Genomic DNA, 25,720 nt, shown 5'->3' with positions numbered 1-25,720 from the left:
GCATATATATATATATATATATATATATATATATATATATATATATATATATATATGTATATATATATATATATATATATATATATATATATATATATATATATATATATATATATATATATATATATATATATATATATATATATACACACACACACACACACACACACACACACATACACCATGAATATGGTGAATATATGGTGTGGAATATGGAATATGGTGAATAAATATATATATATATATATATATATATATTTTTTGTATATTTAGGAATGTATTTTTTTGCTTTATGTGAATGTTTTACCAATTTATTCTGCAATTTTTGGAAATTTCCACTTTATTATAAACTTTTTGTGGACGTGTACTTCACTACATTTTAAAGACAAAACTGATATTTTGATATGTTAACTCGGTAACATCATGTGTCCAAGTCAGTTTCAATGGAGCTATTTTTTACTATGGATTATGCCACACTTCTACAGAGACAGATTATAGACTAATCAAAATCCCCTTTTATCAGGTTGCAGTACTTCAGACGAATACAATGATATTGCCAAGATATCAAGATGCTACCATATCTAAAAACATATACTTGCATTTTTTTTTTTTTTTTTTTTTTTTTTTTTTTATAAAAGGAGATACAAGGAGCAGTATGTCAATTATTGTGGTACAAGCAAAAATAAATAGACAACTGTATAAACAAACGCGGCTCTACGAACACCAGTGGTCCTCTCATAAGGACAGCAGTGCGCACGAGAGTACAGAGAGCTGTCGTACTGAGATGCTGCGTAATGTCAGAGCGCGGCGCACTGCGCAGTCGGGTTTGAGCAGCAATGAGCGATACTCTGCGTCTGAAGGGAAGCTCGGCGTGCCAAAGCAGGCGGAGTCGGAAACGCGAAAGCCCAGCGCTCCTTCTACTCCCTCCCCCGGCGGAGGTGTAAACGATCGTGGTGGAGCAGCTCAGCTCAGGGAGCCGCCGTGATCGACTGCCCCAGAAAAGCGTTGCGTTATCCGGACGGAGATCCAGCCGCCAGTCGCTCGTCCCGTTGTTCTTGCATTTAAGCGCTGGTGTGACATTACACGAGCTCTTCCCTTTCTTCCCTTTCTTCTCAAATAGAGGACGAATTCCCCCAGTCGCCCCAGGAATATCTCCCTGGATATCTACCCCAGAAATGGACGGTTTCGCCGGTAGTTTAGGTGAGTGCGTCTGTCTGTCTGTGCGCTGAAACGTTGACTATTAATAGATGCGTCTTCTGCAGACATGGCGAATCTAGACGCATGTATGGAATGTGTGTTTGTGTGAGTGTGTGTGTGTGCGTGCGTGCGTGCGCGCGTGTGTGTCAGCTGTATAGCCACGCTCCTCTGACACTGCATTCGTGGGCAAAAGGCTACACTGAGTTGTGTCAAGAGACTCGCGGTGGCCGTATATCTTTACCCTGCTGTTTATTTCCGTTGTTAAACCCTGTGACATGTCACTGCAAAATGCTCTGAACTCACAACACACTGCAGCTCACGCTTTAGACAGGATTTGCATTTCCTGAAGGAAGTGCCGGTGTTTACTTGCAATGCAACAAAAGGACAGTGTTAAACTTACAGGTAGCTTATTCTTAAAGGTTCTGTGTCGGTGTAAATGAAATCCCTCCGCTGTCATGACACCAGATCGCGTCTTATTTTCTTTTGTCAGTGCACTTGAATCACAATGTGCATACTATCCACCCTATCTGTCCTAAATAGTATTGAAAATTACTAATATCACATGGAATTTAGGATGGATAGTATGCATGACGCAGGCATAGGTTAATTGGTTTGCAATGTAACGCGCCAAAGATGCTACCGTATGTGACCCTGGAGCACAAAACCAGTCATAAGTCGCTGGGGTGTATCTGTAGAAATAGCCAACAATGCATTGTATGGATCAAAATTAGTTATTAATTCCTAAAATCATCAGGATATGAAGTAAACATCTTGTTCCATTAAGATATTTTGATAATTTCCTACTGCCTATTAAAAAACTTATTTTTTGTTTAATAATATGCATTTCTAAGAACTTCATCTGGACAACTTTAAAGGCGATTTTCTCAGTATTTTGATCATTTTGCACACTCAGATCCTAGATTTTCAAATAGCTGTATCTCAGGCAAATTTTGTCATATCATGTCATGCATCAATGGAAAGCTTATTTATTCAACTTTACACATTGATGTATTCACCCTTATGACTGTTTTTGTGGTCCAGGGTCACACATATTTATGTAAATTGTAATTGGAAGTCACAATGATAATGCAAATAAATTCAAGAATGGAGACCAATCGCAAGCCGGTATGCAAATTCTTGTAAGAAATCGACTTGGTTAGATTTTGAATAGCGAACATTCTAGTCACAAATTCAAATTTCACTCTTAAATAATTACAAATATATGGTTTATAAAACAAAAACAGCACCCTATGGCTTAAACTATCCATGTTGCTGAATGAGGACTACAACCACAAGAATGTGAGTTGATGCTTGACAAAGCAGACATCTGTTGCAGCAACTTATTTTTATCTATTATTATATATATATATATATATATATATATATTTTTTTTTTTTTTTTTTTTACAAATAACAGCAAATTCAAATTACTGTGGGAAATTTATATTTTTGAACAAAACATAAAAGGAATATTAACCTAGTGAATCCAAAGAAACAATTCTTCAGGAAACCAGTGGCAGATTAGGTTGCTCTGTTAGGTAATGCCACAATTCAACAGCTCGGATAGAATAGCATTAATGGAGCAGTGCAGGCTGTGTGATCGTGATGTTGGTGGTTTTAGAGCTCTGTCAGTGCAAATGATTTGGTCAGATAACAGTCCATGCCAGAGGCACAGGAGGCCACAGAAATGTATTTATTGTGTTTATGAAGGGTCCACTTGAGGTTTGTGAATGTGCAGAATGCAGATGTGTTGATGTACTGTGTGTGTGTTTGTGTGTCTGTCAGACATGTCAGATGGGTTGCTGGAGGTTAAGGGGTTTTTCCGATAGATAAGTCTGATAGGTCTACAAGTGTAATTGCATAATGGATTGAATGTGCTTTAACACAGAGAATGACATGACCAGCTTTTATTGGTCCTCATAAACCACTTGCATGTGTGGTGGAGCAAACTATTTGTGTAACTAATATTACAAGGCCTTTTTTGTTGCATAATTTTCCTTATAGTATGGACTCTTTTTCACATTTCTGGGTTTCTCTCAAGAGGAAGTAGTCAAACACTGTTAAACCTATATAGCAGTGAATGGTAGACTACATCGAATATATGTTTCCATTCCCAGTTGATCAAATGGCAAAAAAAAACAAAACTCCACAATAGTGTTTTCACGACAGAATTGTTTGATAATGGCATTCAGATGATTTACATTTACTGTTTCTCCCTCTGTATTAGAAACCCCCTCACAGCAGAGTAGCTTTTTTAATTTGATGCAAAGTTCATATAATGCAAACTAGTATAGTGTTAAAAATGTCTGTACATAAAAAAAACAAGTCTGTAGAAAGGGGCCATTTACTACTTACATAATAATATATGTAAAATTTATAATTTATATATATATATATATATATATATATATATATATATATATATATATATATATATATATATATATATAAAATATAATTATATTAATTTCATTTTTATAAATGAAATTAATATATTAATGTAAAATTAATCCAGTTATATAATATAAAGTTAATTAATATTCAGTTAATATAATCACATGTATAAAAATAAATATAATCATGTTATTAATTGCCTTTTTAGTGTTTTAAGGTAACACAGTGTATTAATAATTAAGAATGTTTAAGAAGCCACACAATCTCACAGAAGGATTATTTTAAATGCTCGACTGATGTTATGAAGTGAATTTGCAGTTAAAACATGTTATTAATTTTCATGTGCTCTCAGATGGAGCAGCATTTACTACACAGAGCTATAGTTCACTGAGAAGATAGTCATTATCGTGAACGATTTTGTCAAATTTCATAATCATAAAATTTGCAATTACAAACGCGATTTTGCATAGCTTGCCAGAGAACTATGGCTCTGTCTTTGACCCCCTGCCAAATGATTACCCCCCTAGTATTGGTAGGTTTAGGAGTAGGTTTGGGGGAGGGTTAGGATTAGGGGTGGGGTTAGGATTAGGAAATCAGGTAGCGATTTGAAAGAGGGGGGTAATAATTTGGCAGGGGGTCAAAATTGGATTCGAAAATTCGATTAATCATGCTGCCTTAGTTGAAGTGCTTCATTTTAATGTAACAGTGTGAAGCTGTGTGGGACTTTGCCCTGTAATTGTTGACTTGAGAGTGGCTGCTTGAACATCCTGTCATATAACGGCTGATCAATGAAATCCTGTGCTGATTATATAACTTGATTCTGTTGCTTGGTTACACTCGGATGAGGATTGAGCGCTCCGATTGTTCTGCTCTGAGTTACCGTGGTGATGTCGCAGTGTCTGGCAGGGATGCGATATAAAGTAAAGGACCAGTTAACTAAATAGAGAAAACTGTCAGACTTTACGTTATTGCCATTACGCTGCGGTCTGACTTATTGGATGTGACTTCTGCTGAACTGCAGTGTTTGTGTATGTGTGTGTGTAAGAGTGTGTGTTGTAGCCTCTGTCCTGCAATGCCCCTATCATTCCTTACTAATGTCTTCTACTTTCTTTTAAGCTTTTTATTATTATTATTATTATTATTTTATCTATAAAGAAGCGAATTTTTATCAAACCACATTATCTAAATTTAATTTACCAGTCAAATTAAATCTAGTTTTGGCTTCCTTTATTTTGTACTGGCTTTGATTTCTCCGAAACTGCTTTTCTAAAGACAAAGGTGAAGGTTTCATACTCAAAAGTGCACTAAACGTGTATAAAACCAGACTTAGTATCAGTTTTGCACCGCAGGGACATCCGTCAGAGACAGACCGCACTATCAGCCACATGCAACCTTGTCACCTCCGTCTCTGCGTCACACAAGGCAGCGGCAGAGATTAAACTCGAAGTTTTCGGTATGACGTGCTGGCCCGTTTTACTCACTTTGGTTCTTGGAAGATCTAAATGTGGTTTTTGACAATGTCAAATGTGGTTTTGGTCATGACGACAGTGAAGCAAAACTTGCACAGCTAAGCTTCAAAAATGTGCGCATGTAATAGAAAGCGGACTGATTTCTTTGCATGAAACCTGTGATAAGGGTGTGATAAAAGTCTTAAAAATACCACCTCAGTGCTAGTGTACTTTGTATTAATGCTCCTTTTGGAAAACTTCAAATCTATTTTCAAGAAAAGCTTAATTTTAATGACTCGTGAATAAAAATGTTGTGTCATGTCATGTGGTTATTACTTAATAGTTTAATCATTAAGTAAAATGGTGTAACACCTTCAATACATGTGAGTAAACCTTGTTAAAAAATAAATAAATAAAAATATTTGGTGGTATTTTATATACATATATATATAAATTATTTGTAAAATTAATAAATAAAATAATTGATGCCAAAGAATTTTCAAGAATTTGTTTTTAATTTATTTAATGCAATTTTCCTTGTATTCAGATCTACCCAATCAAAACAGACTCAAATTTACATTTTGGGTTGCGACCCTTCAGCTAAGATCTAGTGTTGTTAGGTCTCTGAGTTATGTGCTCTTACGAGTGTAGGTCAGTAGGTTGGCCTGTGAGCGGTGTGCTGCCTTTTAAGGCATGTGCATGTGTTATGTTGATGTGTAAAAGACACTGAAGCAGGGAGCCTGATGGAGGTGTAGGGTCTTGCTCATGGCTCCAGTATTCTTAAAGGTCTCCATGTAGGCCTCAAGTGTAAACTGTGCCGAGATGGCGCCAGTTTTCGCTCTGCACCCAATCATCTGCCCAACTGTCAAGCTTAACATAAAAATAGCAGCCGCCCCCGTTCCTCCCGTCGCCAGGTGCATTCCCCACCTCTATTGCTCAATCCCAGGCCTCTGTGGGGCCGTGTGTGGGTTATTCAGCTGTAGTGCAGGGACTGAAAGCTCAGGGTGGATAACCATATAGCTGCTGGTTTAAGCCCTGTATGGAGCGAGCTTTCCACAGGGGCGGTGAACTTCACACTTATAGCAAGCAATTCATAGTGAAAACATAGCCTGAAGCTGTTTGATTTTTTTTATAGTTACTGATTTCCTGTGATGCAGTGTAGGTTTATCCATTGATGCAACAAAGTTTTGGTATCGGTATGGAAGCTTATTTCTGCAATGGAATAATCAAATATAATATTTGATATTTCATATCAAATATAAAAAAAATAAACTGTGCATGCAATGTAATGGTAAGTTAAGTCATGAAGTTGCCAAAAAGAAAAATTAAAGCTGCCTTAAAACTTTGCATGCATGACATATATTTTATATGTGTGACATTTAAATAACATGTCTGTGAAATGGTTTTCAAAACTGTCCTGGAGCAGCCCAGCACTGTCTCCCTCATCTAACACACCCCATTCAACTCGTCAGCTCATTAGTAGAGACTTTAAGACCTAAAGTGGGTCATAAAAGATATAGAGATTTGAGGGAAAATACAAGAATACAAAATACAAGATCCGCGTCATGTTCAGCAGCGGAAGAAATAGCAGCCAAAACAATCTAATAACTAGCTGCTGTGATGTCTGCTAATCAAAGAAAAAAAAAAAGAGGAAATCAATAACTTTTATAAATTTAAATAGCAGGACCATATGGGTTTTTGAAAAATGTCTCTTTTGAAGTTTGTAAAAGTACTTATCCTTAAATGTAAACCGTCTGCAAAGTTGTTAATTAAAAATGTGCATGATAAATAAATGTCTCTCAAAAGAGAGTCAATTCTGAATTGCCTTAACGAGTTGTCATATTTTCAAATCTTTTGCCGGTTACCCCTTGAAATACAAACACTCTGACCTGCCAACAAACACTTCCGCCAGTTAGTGTGTTTACATCATGCTGAGAAGACACTGTGTTCTGTGCAGTGAAAGCAAGTTGTTTTGCTTTCATTGCTGAAAGATGATGATGTGAAGAATCAGTAGTTCAAATTCATATTTTCCAAGATACCACAGCATACAATTCCATCCATTTGTTGTGTGCTCGTTATTTGACTGAGGACTGCTTCTCTAATCTTGCCTTTTATCTTCATCGGTTTATAAGCTTTATTTGGACCTGTAAGTACGAATGATACGTTATGTGTACATTTTCAACTGAGTGCTCAAAATAGCTAGTTCTTTGTGCTAATATGTGATGTAAGCCGATACCTAGTGCAGCTTTAGTCTTACTGAAATAGTTCTGATAATTTTCTGTGAACCCACTATTTCCTAAGAATGTGTCAATTAAAGGTGGGGTATGTATTTTTTTTTTTCAAAAACGCAGAGTTCCAAAAAACAAACTTGTAGCCAGTCAGCAGAAGGGGCGTGTCTATTTATGATGTGGAGGAGAGAGAGCACTCAGTGCACATGATGGACATTAGACTAGGCGAGAGACGACAGAAAGATAGAGATGGTGGATAAGAAAAAAGAGAAAAACATCCGCAGAACAAAAGAAGGCTTACGATAAGGCAACAAGTAGGACCTGTGTAAATTTTGGATCAGCTTTCCAGTGCTGGAGAGAACTCACAAAGCCGAAGTTTACTGACAAGCTATACAATATCACGTTCAAAATCTCAGGGGAATCGTCTGCTATTATGAACGTCATACTGCGTATCTATTCAATGAAATTCAGCTCTGTGTGGGAAATGCTGCTCCATCTGAAAGAACGTGATAGAGATCAACTACTAATCACAGAACCGGCTTTACTGACGAGATGCACATGACAATGGCATGTGATTAATTGCACAGCCCTACTGTTGAGTTCTTTATTGAAGCTACAGTAGATGCACCAGTGTGCTGGCTTAGGTTTGGGATTCAAGGAAACGTTACAGCGTGTCTTTTGTGTGCTCAGTTTTCCTCCGTGTTTGTGAAAATCCCAAAAGGTCAGATGCAAATGCATTATAATTTCAGTAGATAAACACAATGTAACCTCTGTGAAAGCTGTAGTGGGATGTGAAAACCATATAGTTGTTGAAAACCCTGACTTATGTTGGTTTAGGATGAACGGGTCACCAGCATCGCTCATGATTCATTTGCAGTGTGCCAAACTGGGTTTTATGCGCGAGTTTGTTTTGGAAGTATCTGATTGTTTTGACTCTAAATGACCTGTGATGTGGTTTTCATGTGGTTGTGATTGAATATGGCAGTTGTTAATGTTAAAATGTGTGTGTGTGTGTGTGGTTGTGTGTGTGTGTGTGTATTTGTATGCTGAGTTGCACTTGGAAAGACAAGCTGAGGATCAGATTTCAAAATTCCTTCTTTGAAAGAAATAAGACGGAGGGAAGCAGGAGACAGACGGACACAGAGAGAGAAAGAGCAAAGGGAGGGAGAGATCCGGAAAGGGACACACGTGTACCCGAACGCTTCCAGATGCTGGAATGTTGCCTCCCAGCTTTTCACATTCCTCATTCCCTTCTTCCCTCAAAACAATGGATGAGATTACAGCTGGAGCTAGAAGAGAAATGTGTGTGTGTGAGGACAGACAGATGAAGTCTGATGAATTGCAGAGCTGCTGATGCTGATGTCCACAGATTCCAGAATATATGCACGTCCTTATTTTATGCTGCACACTAGATCCAAAACACTCACACTCAAGTGCTGAACATGAGTAAACACTGCCTTTGGTGGGTTAGTGAACTAAAGGAGTCGGCAGGTAACTGTTTACACACATGAGAAGTAGAAATAATGCAACTTACAGTTTGGCCGGATCAATTTTAGTGTGTGAATTTGTCTGCAAGGGAAGATCTTGGGCCACTGGCTGCTGTATGTAAACATCACTACAGTGTCACGTCCTTTACTTTGAGCGGTTTCTCAGAACGGGACAATTGTATGGACAGTGAAAGAGTGTCTTTTCAAAGAAGCCCACTTTGTCTGTCATCCATGTTTGTTTCATTTCTGTTAATTGCCTGTAAACTCCACTGAATTTCCTCTAGGGTTCTCTCGGGAAAACAGGAAGTAGTATGATTAGTCAACAACAACCTCTGTCCTGGTTTTTGATCAGGAAAACACATGCAGACAAGTGAGTTGAATGATGTGCAGTATTTTAATGTTGCCATTAGGGCTGGGCATTATAGCTTAAAATATAATATCTTGATTAAATATTACATATTGAAAACTTTACTCTTTTGATGTTCATGTGTTTGTTTGATACTTTTTTTTTTTCAATCATAGGAGGCATCATTTCAATCAAACTTACAGTTTTAGATAGTAACTTAACAAAGTTAAATATAGCAAATATTGAATTAAAATCAATTTCAATTTTCTTAAAATAAAAAATAAAAATCACTATTTCACACTTTTTCACAAAATTTTCAATCAGACAGGGTTGCTATGATTTAATAAAATTCAGTTTTTTTATAAGACTCTTATGCTCACCAAGGCTGCATTTATTTGAACAAAAATATTGTAAAAAGTAATAATATTATAGTTTAATGTAACTTTTCTCTTTTTAAAGCTAATTTATTCCTGTGATAACTGAAAGCTTTAAGATACATTTATTGTTATTGTCAACATACTATTTGTTCTACTTAATATTTTTGTGTAAACGAAACAGTGCTACTTTTTTTCAGGATTTTCTAATTAATAGATAGTTCAAACCAACAGCATTATGCGCATCCATATAAACTATTAATATATTATTTATTAAAACATCAATGCTTTAAAAATGCAAATATGACACTTATGAATCATTTAAAATTGTTTCTTAAGAGTTTGAACTGATTCACAGAAATCCATCAAATGTAACCTTCTGCAGATTTTAATGATAACAGCGAAAATAACTTAAAATGCTCCGTCATATTTGATTGTACATGTAAGAGATGTACAGCATTTAAATCTGTAAAGGGTCTACTTTTATTTGTGTACACTCACAATATCAACAAAACATTGTGCTTTTATGAAATAAAGAAAATTTACAGGGTGCCCTGTCAGCCGTCTCATTCTCCTCGCATATCTGTTTGTAACGCGTCACGAAAATGAACTGAAACTCAGCGAATACTCGATACACAGACATGAGAGACAGATCGATAGAAAGCATAAGACTGATTTTGATACTGACATATTTTCTTGTCACATTTCTCTTAGCGCTTATCTAAGATATCTCTTAAAATCATGACAATATTTATGTGATTGCTTAATTCTGTGATCAGCGTCATTGTAAATAAGTTGTGAGCGTTTTAAATGTCATGCCCTAGCTGTCATGTTTATTCTGGAAGCTCATGCACAGAAAGTCTATTGAACACACGAGGCTTGATTGACTGATTTAATAATGCAGGCCCTGGAGCCAGCAGCCATGACATTTAGGACAGAATCAAGTGGAATCAACTAATCTGAGATCTGTTTTTGCACTGATTCCCCCGAGTGGGAAAAAGAGCAAGAGAATGGGCCACTGGAGGACAGTGCTTGTGGACATAAGGGGCCAGATTTTGTGTTGGCTGTACTCTCTAACCTTAATCAGAATTAATCAGGATTAATCAGGATGTGCTGCCGTCCCCCGTGTGTGTGTGTGCGCGCGCGCGCGTGTGTGTGTGAGAAAGAAAACAAGTCAGGGTTGTTATCTGAGGGTGGAGATAAATCCATATGTATGGTAGAACAGCATGTAGTCTGAAGTGGTTCAGGATGGATTAAGTTAATGACTGGCTTGGACACAGATCTTGGATGAGGTTTCAAGCACCCTTTCTCCACTCATGAAACCCAGTCAGAGTTTTTAGCCACACGTATTGAGTTCAAGATGCACATGGTTATGAAAAATACCATCTGGGTCATGTGTGATGTGGTTATGACTCTATAAATGGTCCATAAACCATGAGGTGCACTAAATCATGTGTGTTAGGATAAACAGCACGTTTGGCAAGTTGTGGATTCAAAGTTGTAGTTGTTTATAGTGTTGGTTGTCTTTACAAACCCATCATGTGCACACACACAAACACAAGACAGGTGTGAGCTCAGCGGGAGCTGGATCAGTATCAAATGTACTGCTATAGATGTGCTAGATTATCTGCTCACAGGCTCTTTTCAATTAGCTTGCCTTCATAAGTCAATGGCTCATAGATCAGGTGTCCTCTTCTAGTTATTTGTGTGTGTTTGTGTACACCAGAAGACTGTAATATTAGTTTAACATGGCAAAATAATTTTTGAAACTCTGCATACATTTATTACATACCTGTGATTTGTATTTAATTCTTATTTTGTGTCTATCAAAGGCAACAGTGTTTGGCCAGTATGTTGATTTATAAATTATATAAACCTAATATATACAATTTAAATATGCACATTATCAGTCAAACATTTGAAGTTGGATCTTTTTTATTTTAAAATAAGTATCTTATGCTCGACAAAAATTAAATTAAATTATATATATATATATATATATATATATATATATTAGGGATGCACGATATTGGATTTTGGCCGATATTCGATATGCCGATATTTTCTAAATAATTTTGGCCGATGCCGATACCGATATCGATATATATAAAAATATATACTGATATATTTACAAATATATACTGATATATTTAAACTTTAATTTTACTGAAGAGAAATCCATGTATCTCTTCTGTACTGATTCTACCATAAATTTATTATTTTACAAATGTAGACAGACATTCACATCTGAAAAACAGGTCAATTATTTCACTTGGAGAATATCGGTTTGGCTCATCGGCAGAAATATTCATATCGGCCGATACCGATAATGGTCATTTTAAGCTTTTATCGGCCGATACCGATGTTGTGCCGATATTATCGTGCATCCCTAATATATATATATATATATTAAAATTTCATTTATTCCTCTGATGCAAAGCTGAATTTTCAGCTTCATTACTCTAGTCTTCACTGTCACATGATCAATTAAAAAACCAATCTAAAATGCTGATTTACTGCTCAAGAAACATTTCTTGTTATTCTCAATGTTGAAGAGTTGTGCTACTTAATATTTCTTTAAAAACCTGATTTTCCAGGATTCTTTGAATAGAAAAGAACAACATTTATCTGACAAAAATATTTGTAACATTATAAATGTCTTCACTGTCACTGTTTTGGTTAATTGAATGTGAATTTGCAGAATTAAAGTATTACTTTCTTTACAAAATTTGTATTATACATTTATAACATGGTATATCATGGAATTTGGCAAGTTTTGGATGATTAAATTTAAATCCAAGCTGTCAGTACATCTACAAATATTACAAATAACAATATAGTATAGGAGCTCATTGTGCTGCTGTGGTTTTTATTTTTAGCAGTTTTGTCACCTGTAAATCACAAATGTGCAACGTCTGTCATTTTCTGCCATCATACGCCTCCACGTTATTCTCCTGAAATGCTAACCTTACCACACGCCGGCCACAGTCACCTACCTACGCACACAAGTGGATACACGAAACAATGAGTTCAGCTGCCTTGTAAACACACAAGGCTGGACTCTACAATTAAGCTAAACAAAATCAGCTAGTGTGATTAAACCACAGAAACTGTGATTTAATTAAATAAACTAAGTCTGCTGTCTACATACTCGGATCATGTGTGGCGCTTATGGTGTTTCCAGAAATGTCCATAATTCACAGTTCAAATCACAATATTTGGCCAAATTGCACAGTTAACTCTTCCTCAGAAAAAAAGAAAAGAAAAAAAAGTTATATTTCTTTCTCTTATTGGTTTTTCTGGATTACCAAAAAGATCTACATGGTTGTTTTACTGGAAAACAGTCACGTTCATGTGGGTTTTGAGGGAGGACATTTGCGCACTCTGAGGTCAGCCAGCGCAGTGACACTGCAGATTTTACGCTCTGTATACACATGTGTCTGTCTGACGGCCTCATTCCGTCTCCGCAGTGCAGCAGAACCCAGTGATGACTCTGCATTTTCACTCAGGAGAGCTGGGTATTTAAAGGCAGGCCACTGCGGTCCTTCCAACTTTCTCTGGTAGTTTTCCACAGCATCCAGCTCAAACATGGCTGGTAAAAGGATTTCCATGCTGACCAGGTGCACAGCAGCACTAGGTGCTCACAGTTTGTTCCATCAGAAGCTTTGCAGAATTTGTGTGAGGAACAGACAGGGGGCGCTGCAGATATTTAGACAACCAGATTTGAGGCTGAGGAGGGAATTTTACAGTAGTGTGTTTTAAAGTTGTTTCTTTGTGTTCATTAAACATACATTTTCAGAATATGAACTTATAAAAGGTGCAATAAATAATACATTTACACCTACTGAATAATGCATATAGTCAAATAATTTTAAAGTACATTCAATTGGAATACAGTTATTTTAAATTGTAAAAATATTTCACTGTATTTTTGATCAAATGTAGTCTTAATGGGCATAAAAGACTTATTTCACAAAAGTCTTGCTAGTCATATGGATACCTGCTGTTGACAAAGTCATGTGGAAGTTTAGTTATCACAATATAAACATTTAATGTTGAATATATCGCACAATTTTCAACAATGATTCAGTATCCTATTGTGATTTTATAATGAGACCTAGATCAGTTTCTAAGCCCATTTACAATGTGAATACAATCAAAGCTCGGCTCATTTCTTCTTCACTTGACTTTTGGGTCATCGGAAAGAGGTTTGAGTTCTTTTAAAGTACAACAAATGACTTAAACAGCATTTTTTTCTAATGGCAGAACTTTTTTTTTTTTTTTTTTGAAGCCCCATGCTCGTGATAGGTGACATTATAGCGTCCAGATGCACAAACAAAACATGTTTAGTGCACCTGGAATCTAGTAAACACTATGAGTGTTCAGCATCACACAGAGAGGCATTCAATAATCTGCTCTAGAGAGAAGTCATTAGGACCTAAATTACCCTCTTAGGGGCTTTTAAGTAATGGAGATCACTTGTAATGAAGCATTTGGAGGAAGACGTCTCAGTGCTGTTTTTGCAGGATAAACAGTTATTTCTGTGGTAATTGTACATCTCCAGTGAGCTGCTACAGACTGATCATTGTGAGTCTGTGCATGGACTGTTTGGAACAGTGTGGTTGGGGTTTGCTGTTGGAAGCGTTTTACTCCTATAGTGCCCATTAATTCCTGTAAGTACCACACTGGGGTTTGAGTGAATGTACTTCCCCTAACATTTCATTTTGATCTTGCTTGAATAAATTTGAAAGCTTGCGTAAGCACTTGAAGCTAAATGGCAACCGAGTTAAAGCGAGTTAAAGAGGAGAAGCAGATATAAAAAGAAAGCGTAAATAAGAGAAATATGTGAAGACATATGGAAACATAGAAAAAGAAAGTAAGAAACAAGATGAATAGCAACATAAACGGTTGTTTTGATGTTTTTTTTTTTTTTAATCTGTATCTAAATTGCTCTCTTCTGCCAAACAGTGCTGTGCGATTAAGAAAGATTTAATAAGTTAGGGCAGTTTTTTGTTGTTGTTGTTTATTTTTGAAATGAAAGAAGAATGAAAATTCTGTCATTAATTACTCATCCTCATGTCGTTTCAAACCCGTAAGACCTTCGTTCATCTAAGGAAAGCAAATGAAGATATTTTTAATGAAATCCAAGAGCTTTCTGACCCTGCATATACAGCAACACAACTGACACGTTTAAGATCCAGAAAGGTAGTAAGGAGATCGTTAATACAGTCCAAGTTAAATCAGTGTTTCAACCAAATTTATTTTTAAACTTTGAGAACTTTTTGCGTGCAAAGACAACATCAATAATGACTTTAGTCAGGGTCAGAAAGCTCTCGGATTTCAGCAAGATGAATCGAGGTCTTATAGGTTTGGAACGACGTGAGGGTGAGTAAATAATGACACAATTTTTGGGTAAACCACTCCTTTAAGAATTAAGTCATTATGTTTGTCATCTCTAGCCTACTTTTGTACTTTTTAGTACGCAAAAAAAAGAAAAAAAAAAGTATGTATCCCATGAAGCCATTGGAGAGGATTCATGAATGACAGGTAAGCGACCCAAGTAGGTCACATGACAAACACATGTCATGGGTGTGTGTCGCTCAAACATACACTTTGCACTCGATTACAAAACATTTAAAGCTAAACTGTTTAAGATATCTGATGGATGAGCTCATTTTGGTTGGATTAATTTATTTAATTATGTGCTGTCAAATATGATAAAACATCCTGGTGATGCCTTTTAAATATGTATATGAAAAAAATGTAAACACACATTTATTCTGATCTGTACTTATTTAAAAAAAAAAAAAAAAAAAAAAAATATATATATATATATATATATATTTTTTTTTTTTAATGATAGAACACTTTTTGCTGACTAGGTAAAACCTAATGGTAAAACCTAATTATGAAAACCTATTTATCTTTTGGGGGCTGAACTGATCCTTCTTTATTCTTTATGGTTCTTTATCAAATGTAGTACCTACTCAGACAGCCTGTGATTTTGTATGCAGTGTGTGATCCAAACCTCCGTAGCAGAAACAGAATATGATGGAAAGACAAGCAAAGTTCTTGAAGCCAGTTTGTTTTCTGAATAGATACTAAATACTTTAATTTAAAGAGTGCATTAAAATGATCACAATATTCAAGAGTAATCCTACAGTGCCTCTAAAACCATTTTGATATCGTGAGCTCTTGTTACATGAGGACATTCTTCTCACGTATAGTGAAATGAAATCCGATTAAATACGAGATACCATTTGGAGAGAGAGAAGAGGAATTGGCAGAGACAGAGTGAGAAGTTACTGACAGCAGTTCCCCAGTCAGACGAGTGTCAGCTTGTCAGTAAGTGTCAGGTTTGCAGTTTAAAATTTCCAGCAGCCCTGCAGTGCTCTGGTTATGTGATTCCTTTGATTTCACTCCTCAATTTGGTTTTAATGCCAAAACTTGACATGCACAGATTGACACAATTGTGTCCGAACACTATTTTTTCATGCAAGTCTGAATGGCCATGAGCAAAGATGCTAATTATACGTCTTAAGGTGCAGGTGTTTTCGTGACCTTTCAGGGGTTGTTGGCATTTGTCAGGGTGTTTGGAGTGATTGTTAATGATTAGTATTGTCTTATCAACCAGTTGAAAACCGGTCCAGCGTGAAACTTTGCCCGGATCAATGTACAGCCCTCTAGTGTCATTCAATTACTGCACACCCGATCCATCTGCTATTATTTAACTGATAATGTGGCTTTCATTAGTGCAGGATATATGAACTCTATCCTGTCGTCTGTATGCTCTGCTCGGGCACGAGTGCTGTGCCTTTCCTTCATTTAATTTGCGTTGAAGCATTTACGCAGTCACAGAAACTAAACTGAGCTCTATGTTTGTATGTGAGCAAGAGATGGTAAAAGCTGTTCATCAATATTGTTTTTTTTTTTTTTTTTTTTTTTTTAAGTTGTAGTAGATGATTAACTCTCTCATGTACTAGAAAGATGGTTTATTCATCACATAACATACTTCCATGTTGCTTTCGCTTCATGCTGTTGAATCTCGGTTGTATGATTGTATTAATTTTAACATTCATCCAGTTTTTGGCTTCAAACTGGTGGGGAGGAAACTTCACAGACAGACAGTCTGTAGCAGACTGATGCTGTCACTATTTTCTTAGCTACTACAGATATATTTTATACTCTTTTCTTTTCTTATATTGGGTCTTAGCTGCCCCAGACCAGAGCGCTCTCTCCATCACAATTCAGGAATATAACAATTCACTCATATCAGGATGCAATACGATGCATGATACTGATTTCACAATACAATGCTCTGACAGTTTTTTTAAACAAAATATGACAAATTACTACAATCTGTAAATTAAGGTGTGTTTTTGTTATTTCTCAGACAAAATGCTGCACATTTCTTTGTTAAATTTAAATACCGGTTTGGCTAAAAACGAACGTAGATACAAATTTTAAATCCCAAATCAAATAAAGTCTCTTCATATAAACAGATTAAGGCTTTGGATGTGCTTTTTCCATTTAAATTTGAGCCAACCAATGCATTTTATTCATGAATCAATCAAATGCTGCACACATGCGGCATGAGCAGTTTCTGATTTAAATTAGTCTGCAGAATTTCTAAATTTGAGGCAAAAACAGAATGCTTTGACTTGCATATCTGAACAAAACAATATTAGACGGGCTGAATGAGACACAGATTTACCCTCTGCCAGTAGGAGGCGCTTATGGATGTATGTATGTGTGGATTGTATCGATTGATTAATTGATTATTTAAAGGTCACGTTTTTCGTGCTTTTTTTTAAGCTTTGATTGTGTTTACAGTGTGCAATATAACATGTGTTCATGTTTCGCTTGTAAAAAAAACACCGTATTTTTCACACAATTAACTTATCTGTATACCGCTGTTTTCACTGTCATAAAAAATGGGCTGATGACTTCCTTGTTCTATGAAGTCCCTCCTTCAGAAATACGTAACGAGTTCTGGTTGTGCCAGCGGTTCCTGTGTTGTGATTCGACAGCAGCTGAGCGCACGCTGCCCTCCTGGAAATGCGATTGGCTAGTTTTGAGAAGCAAGTGGGTAGGATTTGTTTTGAAAACCTGGCAATCCTGATCTGAACCATAGACAGTAAAAGAACGCACATGCTGGAGATGTACTTATAATCACATGAACGTTTTTACTGACGAGATGCGCATGAAAATCGCATTTGATTTTTTGCACAGCCCTAACATCTAGTTAACAAAGCTAAACAGCATTGCCTTTTGTGTAATAAGTTGCAGAAACTGTTAAACGCACCAACTTAAATAATAAAATACACTTACCGGTTGTGGTCCATAAACAACGCCTTATCAGACAAAGAGGGAACTGCTCCATCTTTTAAGAATAATCTTTGTGTGAATTCGGCATTAAACTGATTGAGATTGAGGAAGTTGTCCTCAGCAAAATATGCTGCACATAGTTTTACATGTGGATTATAATTTTTGGGAACAGAGTTAAAAACCCCTTTGCGTGCAAACATCGCTGACGGCCCCAGTTTATTATTGTTTCACTTTCACAGCACATTAAACATCACTGTCTTACTTCATCTGGACAAACTGTGCATCAATGGAAAGTTTAAAGACTCAAGCTTCGATATTTGACCAATATTTTGATAAAACATTGTTGCAGTGACAGATATTTAGTGATTTATGTCAGGAGTGCAAAATAATAAATCCGTATTATGCCACATTTTGAATAGAAATTCACAACTCACTCATATTCAGTCATGTCAAGAGCGGTTTATTTGTGTTCACATAGACTCACTGAACAGCGTCAATAAGGATTTACAGACCAAAGATGCATATCTGCGGAGATATATGGATATATTTACTGATGTTTACTTCATATTTCTTCAGACAGAATCGTCATTTCTATTCATTTTCCACGGATTTACGCGATCAGACGATAAACAGCCTCTCCCAGCGATCTGTGTGTGCTTGCAGTAGTCACAGCTCGTGCGGTGTGTGACTCAGACTCTGATTGGGTCTTTCAAACGTCAATTTTAGAGTTTCATATCTGGACACCGCCCCATCGTGTCACATGCTTCCTGCACACTTCCTGGTAGTTATCTGGCCAAAACAACACTGAAACACCTCTGTACACACAAAATATCCGAATAATAAACCCGCGATTACGATAGTAAAGCTTGGTATGAGAATTTCTTGAGATCTGGGGCGTTTTTATAAAAAAAATCGAAAATGTACATCGGAAATGCTAACTTGTGCAGCGATGAAAAAGGCTACAAATAACATATTTTTACAACAGTAAACGACCAAATTCCACCCCTGATCGCTAAAGGAAGTTATTATAAACACTCGATCGGGGTTTAAAGTGAGTTTTGAGTAAAAGTGTACTAATAATTTCATAAATTGTCAGATGTAGCTTGATGCTAACGTTAGCACCAATGCTACTAATAGCAGGTGCTTTTCTTCTTCATAATGCATTTTTGTCTCAATAATTCACGTAAGGTCGTAAGAAAATGTTTTGTTGTATTTTTATAGTAAGACTTTTGATAAATAAGGGCTAAATGCAAAGAGAGGCTGAAGTGAGATCGCTGCTTTGTTGCTTTGTAAAGCCTGAAAAACCACAATCAAGGCTAATAAAGGTGGAATAAAAACAAAAGAATAATGATAAAAGAATAATGCGGATAATGTGTCATACTTGGCGGAGGTGTGAAAGAACCGTTTGGTGAGAACAATACAATAATGAATCGGGCAGCTTTCAACAGTGAAACATACACAAAGAGCACAGCAGTGTTTACATGTGAGATCTTACAGAGATGACAAGGGCCATAAATCAATCTGATTAGCCTTCTCTAAAAACACACTTGACATGGCCTTAGAAAATATTTCATAAAATTCACAGTTTTACAGATTCGATTATGAAATTTTTTATGTAGTCTTGAAAGACTTGTGGCCTTAGCTACACTGTGTTTTCAAACTCATTTCCTACATCAACATTTTTTTAAATACATTTAAAACATATGTTTTTAATATTTTTATTTTTGTTTTTATGTTTGAGCTTATATATCTCTATTATCATAACAGTCTGAGTGATTCTGATTCCTGAACAGTAAACTTTAAAGTGTCAGCTTTGTGAACAAAGGTTGATTATGTATCTAGTCAGAAAGAATCATGAGCAGAAACCTTTTTATTTTGGGTATGTAATTTCGGTCTCCATGCCAAAAAAGGGGGGTTACTAGTAAGGGGTTAAACATTAATTCTTACCATTAATCTCCAAGTACCGCGTCCCTGGGAAGCCCAAACAAAGGTGATTGGACTCAGAGGTGAAAATAACATAGTTTCGACGACATGGCGACAAACACAAACGCAACTTTTCCTCTTCTCCGTCAGAGCGCAATAAGGCCACGCCCCCTTTTTTGTGTATTCCTGTGGGCGGAGGTTAGTCAAAAAACGGTTCTAGTGATGTCAGCAGGAACTAGAGGGATGTAGTCCAAATGGGTCGTTTTTTGTAGGCGAATTCTGTTAAATAAAATTATCTCGCTTGGCATTGAACTTTGAGTTTTAGAATTTTACAGATATTATTTATACTCTAACAACAACATTACACACTAACTAAAGTTTGAAACATGGGATCACGAAGAACGGGACCTTTAAAAACACATAAACAAGATATATTTTTTATATATATAGTCCTGTGCAAAAGTCTTAGGCCACTAGTTTTTTCACCAACAAAACAATGGTTTTAAGTCAATTATTTCTATCTTTTGCTGTAGTGTGTCAGTAGTAAATATTACATTTCCTAACATTATTTCTGCCATTTAATGTAATACAGTGAGATTTTTGTTTGCACAAGGAGTCTGACAGCAGCCAGTGCTCCACACAGAGATCTGATCTCATCATCATCATCATCAGTCTTCTGTCTGGAATAACATGAAGAAACGGAACAAACTGAGACCGACTCAATCCAGAAGAACTGTGACAGTGTCTCCAAAACACTTCAAGAAACCTACCTGCAAAGCTACCTGAAAAACAATGCGCAAGTTAACCTAGGACAATATCTATTTTTTTTATACCAAATGTTGATTTAATTTAGTTAATAGAAGTTAATTAATAAAATTTATATCATTATTTTTGATGACATCCTCACTTTAGAGCATTTTTAAGTGTGTGCCTAAAACTTTTCACAGTACTGTAATTTTGCAGGTTTCTTAAATTGATAAATAATTAATTAAAATGTCATTAATTCGTTCATTCGTTCATTCATCCAGGAGTCATTAAGTTAAATTGGAACCAGAATCATTCATTTTCTTATTGTATCCTTGCTCGTAAACATTAACACACATTATCTATCTAAACAGGGACATCTCATAGTTTTTACTCTTTTAATATAGATTTAATTATAAATAATATATCTAACCGTAACTCTAACATAAAACTTTTGAATATGTAATAAAACACAACAACAACAGCAACCCTTTATTTAATTTATATATATATATATATATTTTTTTTATAAATGAGAACGCCCTCACACACACTGATATCAACATCTCTAGTGAGCTTTAATGACTATATACTAGTACTCATTCATGTGAAAAAGACTCCATCCATTCAGATTATCCAAGTTGTCCATGGCTTTTTCTTCTGTTGTATCGATGTCCTAACACAACCTTCCTCCAACAATCTGCGGTGAAATGAGCTGAAGTTGGAAAGCAATAAAAGGGTTCTGTGGCCAAATTAAGCAACAAAATAGCTTCAGACTGCATAGCTGTGTTGTACAATGCCATTTATGATGGCACCATGTTGCTGGATGTTTATGTAATGCTCTTGTTAGCGTCTCAATCTCAGCCTGAGACAGCCCTTGCACGGACCATATGAAGCATATTACACAGAAGAATAAAAAAAAAAAAAAAAAAAAAACATGCTTTATTCTCATTGGCTTGCTTTGTGTAATTTCTGGGAGTCATAATGCAGCTTTTTGTAAGTTTGCAATATTAGATTTAGATATTTACAGTTACGGTTTTACAACAAGATTAATTGCCAATAAACATGGTCATGGTTGGGCACTTTACATAAAAAAAAAAAAATGGCGATTTGGACCAGGTTTCTTGCCAATTCTCAAAAGTCTGACAGTGTGACTAGTTAATGTGGCTGGCATTTCCCTAAACGCTAGTTTGCGTGTGACTGCTGTGTGTCGAACATGTCTTGTTTTGTCAGGCTCACCCCATTGTGGTTTCTCTCTGTCTGTATTTATCTCTTTTTCTGTCATCCCTCGCTTTGTCTCTGTGTGTGTTAGTCCTATAACTCATGGCAGCCATTCTCTCTGTAGTCCGTTTGACCTCAAATGGCCTTATGACTCCGTAGGGGCAATTTGTGCATATGCATGCATGTGCATTGGTTTATTTCAGGCCCTCTGTCTTTGTTCTAATTAAGCGAGGCTAAACAAACCACGTTCATCATGGGGAGGAGCGTTTGTGCTCTGCATGCTGTAAACGATATTACAGAGCCTCTGAAGCTGAAGTATGTCTCTTTTTTAAGTTAAAGTACATTATATTACCCTAGAAAAATATTAAAGAACTACAATTACTGAGCCAGGGTGAATTCCTTAAAACACTAGTGCTTTCAAAACATTGCTCTGTTTGTTTGAGAATCTGACTAGCCCAACACACCAGCCAATGTGAGAATGGGGGCGGGGCTATTTGTTTATTAGACCAATTGTTGACCTGGAGAGTGTTCAGAAAACTTTTTTTTTTTTTTTGGAAATTTACATACATGTACACAATTGCTCTTATCCAAAGGTAGACATTTTCTTCAGGTTTGCTTTCTCTGGAAATCGAACCCATGTCCTTGTAATTAGTGCAACATTCTACTGTTTGAGCTTTAGAAAAAATGCAATTATTGGTTTTGCAATCTGCTTACAAATGAAATGCATCGTAGCAGCTAGTGATGTGCAAAACGACATTTTCTACACCAGTATATAATAGTCTTTTTTCCTTTACATTCTTGTGATCTGACATGTTTTTAGGGGACATTCAGATAGGATGTGTTCTTATGTTCAAAACCTGACGGATCACAATTTAATGTAAAGAAATACACGGGTCTTGATTTATTTGTTTGGACTGTTTTCATGTCTTAACATGAAGCACATTGCGCAAGATGCTAAAAAAAAACATCGCAAAACTTGGCCAAATATGTCTGTGGCTGGTTTTAGGGGGACGAGTTTAAAGATGCAATTTTCTGAGAGCGTTTCACCGTGCAAACTGTTCGACAGCTGAAGCAAAGCATGAGGTCACCAGTCATGGTGATTAAAGCACCAATCGAAATATCAGAACTAAAAATAAGAACAAATCTAAAACTAATCAAGCTCACTAATCAGACTTTAAGTCATGGCTTTCATAGTCTCACAGAACTGGACTTTTAACTATTTGTAAACCATCTAGTCCAGTTATGTGTTACTTATGCTGGCTAAGAATTGCCGACTATGGGTCTCTTAACATGACATTTAAGGGTGTTTAGGATCCTCTGATTCGGCCACTCAAACTCTAGTGTGCTCTAGTCTCTGAAGTTAACACCACTCTCTTTCAGCAAAGAGCCAAACTGATCATACAGGTATCAGGGTGCATTACTCTTAAATATTGTGTAAGCCTTAACGGCACCGTTCAGACATGCCCAAATGTGTCATGTCAAAAACCATTAGCCTTTTTATGATTTATGCAGGGCAGAGATGGAGAGATATGGAGCAAATTAAAAATAAGAATGGAGAAGAGGAATAATATTGCAGTAAATCAGATTAGAAATCTTCAGCTTTTGACGCTGTAGAATGGAAATGCATGTCTTTACCAATTCAAGTGCAAGCTTGCATGATCTGTCACCTTCCCTCTTTATCACCACTGTTAAAATGAAAAACCTTTGGAAACGTGCCCTTGAAAATGTTTTTTCTTTTGTCTGGCCTCAGTGGGTGTCATGAGTCACCAGTAAAGAGAGTTATGTTTGAAGCACTGAGAATTTCAACGCTTTCACAACACATTTTTTTTTTTCATTTACATTTAGTGCAGAGTTTATTCACTTAAATGCTGTGTCATCACATTTATAGATTACTGATATTAGTCTCTAATGGCTAAACTATCAACACACAATAAGGTCTCCTTTCCAGCTTATTCTGGTTAAGAACTGCCTATTTAGGAAAGTCTTAGTCTTTTTTTTCTAGTAAAAGTCATTTTTTAAATTAATTTATTTATTATAAACTAGAAGACTGCTAGTTATGTAAAGCCAAATCAGATTGAAACTGCTGATTTGTTGTAAATTCTTTTGAGTTTTATGTGTGTTGCATGACTTGGTGTTGCATGTGAGGCTGAAAGTGATTCTTTCTTGTCTCCACAGAGTGACGTGGTTTATTGGTTAAAGATTTGGGTTGGTACTAACCAGAAGGTTGTAGGTTCAGACCCCCAAGCTTTTTGTACATGACTCTTAACCCTCTTTTGCTCAAAGCAGACTGTCCCTGTAATAAGTAGAGTAATAAATTATTTTTGGATAAAAGTGTCAGCTAAATGACTGCTTACTCACTCTCATAAACTGCTGGGGTGTTTGATATTGCTGCACGAGTGTGTGTTAGTGGTGATGCTGTTTCTGGTAAGGCGTTGGGGTGTTCGTGCAGATGCTCTACTGAAAGTATGCACAGCCCTTCTGCTTTCACCCTTTGCACACCCTCTCTTTCCTGTGTGCCACCGACTGCCTTCCTGTCTTCTCTATTTTAGTGTTATGTTTGTGGGACTCTGACAAGTCTCTGTTTCCTTTCGCGAGATGACAGTGTCCATCGTCAGGCCACACGACAGCGGGTCCCACTCTTCAGACATGCTGGGACATGGGGAGTGGCACATGCCTTGTGTCTGCAGTAGAGTTATTTTGCAGGTCTCGCTCTGGGATTTGTGCATTCTGCTAACATGTTTGTGTCTATCGTTCAGGCATCTCAGTTGTGTCTAAGTTTGATTATTGTCAAGAATTGAGCACTTGGGTACATTTATAGACCCAAAAGGTTGGAATTTGCATGCAGATGTATTAAAATGAAATATTGCACTTTTTCCCTGTTTAACACTAGGTATACACCTCAGCACTTATGTTACGTGTCAGCATTTTGAATCAGTGCATCTGCGCACCTGTGCATGATAGTTGCAGCTGTGTTAAATTTGCCTTAGGGTCTTACACGCCAACACGCCCAGTTTGACCTGACTCACAAAACGAGTCAATCTGCTCTTGAAAAGTAATTAATAGACCAAAAGTCTAATTTCTCTCAAATTTCCTGTTGTGCAAGTGAGACCTTTAACTTCTAAAATGATATGAATAGCTTGAAAACTTCTGGCAAGAATCTACATGTAAATGTATGTAAGCTCAATGAGGAAATGCTTTGAAATTAATGACTAGGACTGGGCGATATGGAGCAAAAAATACATCTCGATATATTTTGCTATATCTAGATATACTATATATATCTCCATATATTTACAGGAAAAATAACCCTGTAATACTGCAAAAACAAATATGGCAAATATTACGTTTACGGCCATATAAAATGTTTTATTTTTTCTTAAAAAATATGTTTTATTGTTACCTAATTCTGTGTTTTTAGCATGTGTTATTTATTTTGATGGGTTACCGTACCTTTACAGTTCTGTGTATATGATACTGCAGTCTATGATGTGATATATGATGCTAGTTTTACTCACATCAAACTGTCAGATGCTCATGAATTGACTCATGAAGTGACTTTTGATTAATTAATTCAAAATTTGACAAATTCAGTGACATTCCACGTTAAACTGTAAATTCCGTTTTTATGACTGTAATCATAGGGTCCTACAGTAGACATTTGCCTGCTGTTCATCCGACGCCTCAAAACCGATGTATCTCCATATAATGGAGCCAGTTATCTCTTTTTGAGACTAGTTCTGTAGCCTCCGGGCTGGTTGCAGACGCCGCCATGTTCAATGAGACAACACGCGAGGGGAGGGGGAACAAAATCAAGGAGGCTGGGGCGAGCAAAGCACAGTGAAGACAAAGAAGCAAAGTGGTGGAATCAGAATGAATTTAATATAAACAATATATCGATAAGTCAAAATCCATATCGTGTTCAAAAATCTCTTGATATATTTTAAATATTGAGATATCGCCCACCACTATTAATGATAGATGTTTTTGCAGTGGTTGTTTTGTGGTGGGATGCAACAACGGTCGCCTCCGGT

At 36.4% G+C, this 25,720-nt stretch overlaps 1 protein-coding gene across 2 annotated transcripts in view; it reads left to right on the top strand.

Moving 5' to 3' along the window:
* The first annotated feature begins 852 nt into the window (after positions 1–852).
* Positions 853–25,720, top strand: part of LOC127969851 (echinoderm microtubule-associated protein-like 4) — an 88,130-nt gene continuing 63,262 nt past the window's right edge. Inside the window, exon 1 of one of the 2 annotated variants that reach the window (XM_052571974.1) lies at positions 853–1,200. In XM_052571974.1, coding sequence (XP_052427934.1) covers positions 1,176–1,200 — 25 coding nt within the window. In that variant the 5' untranslated portion in view covers positions 853–1,175. The remainder of the gene's footprint in view (positions 1,201–25,720) is intronic. The other variant, XM_052571973.1, reaches the window with a different exon arrangement.

This window comes from Carassius gibelio, chromosome B13 (assembly GCF_023724105.1).
Source record: "Carassius gibelio isolate Cgi1373 ecotype wild population from Czech Republic chromosome B13, carGib1.2-hapl.c, whole genome shotgun sequence".
Classification (NCBI taxonomy): domain Eukaryota; kingdom Metazoa; phylum Chordata; class Actinopteri; order Cypriniformes; family Cyprinidae; genus Carassius; species Carassius gibelio.
This window is presented reverse-complemented; position numbering and strand designations above follow the sequence as displayed.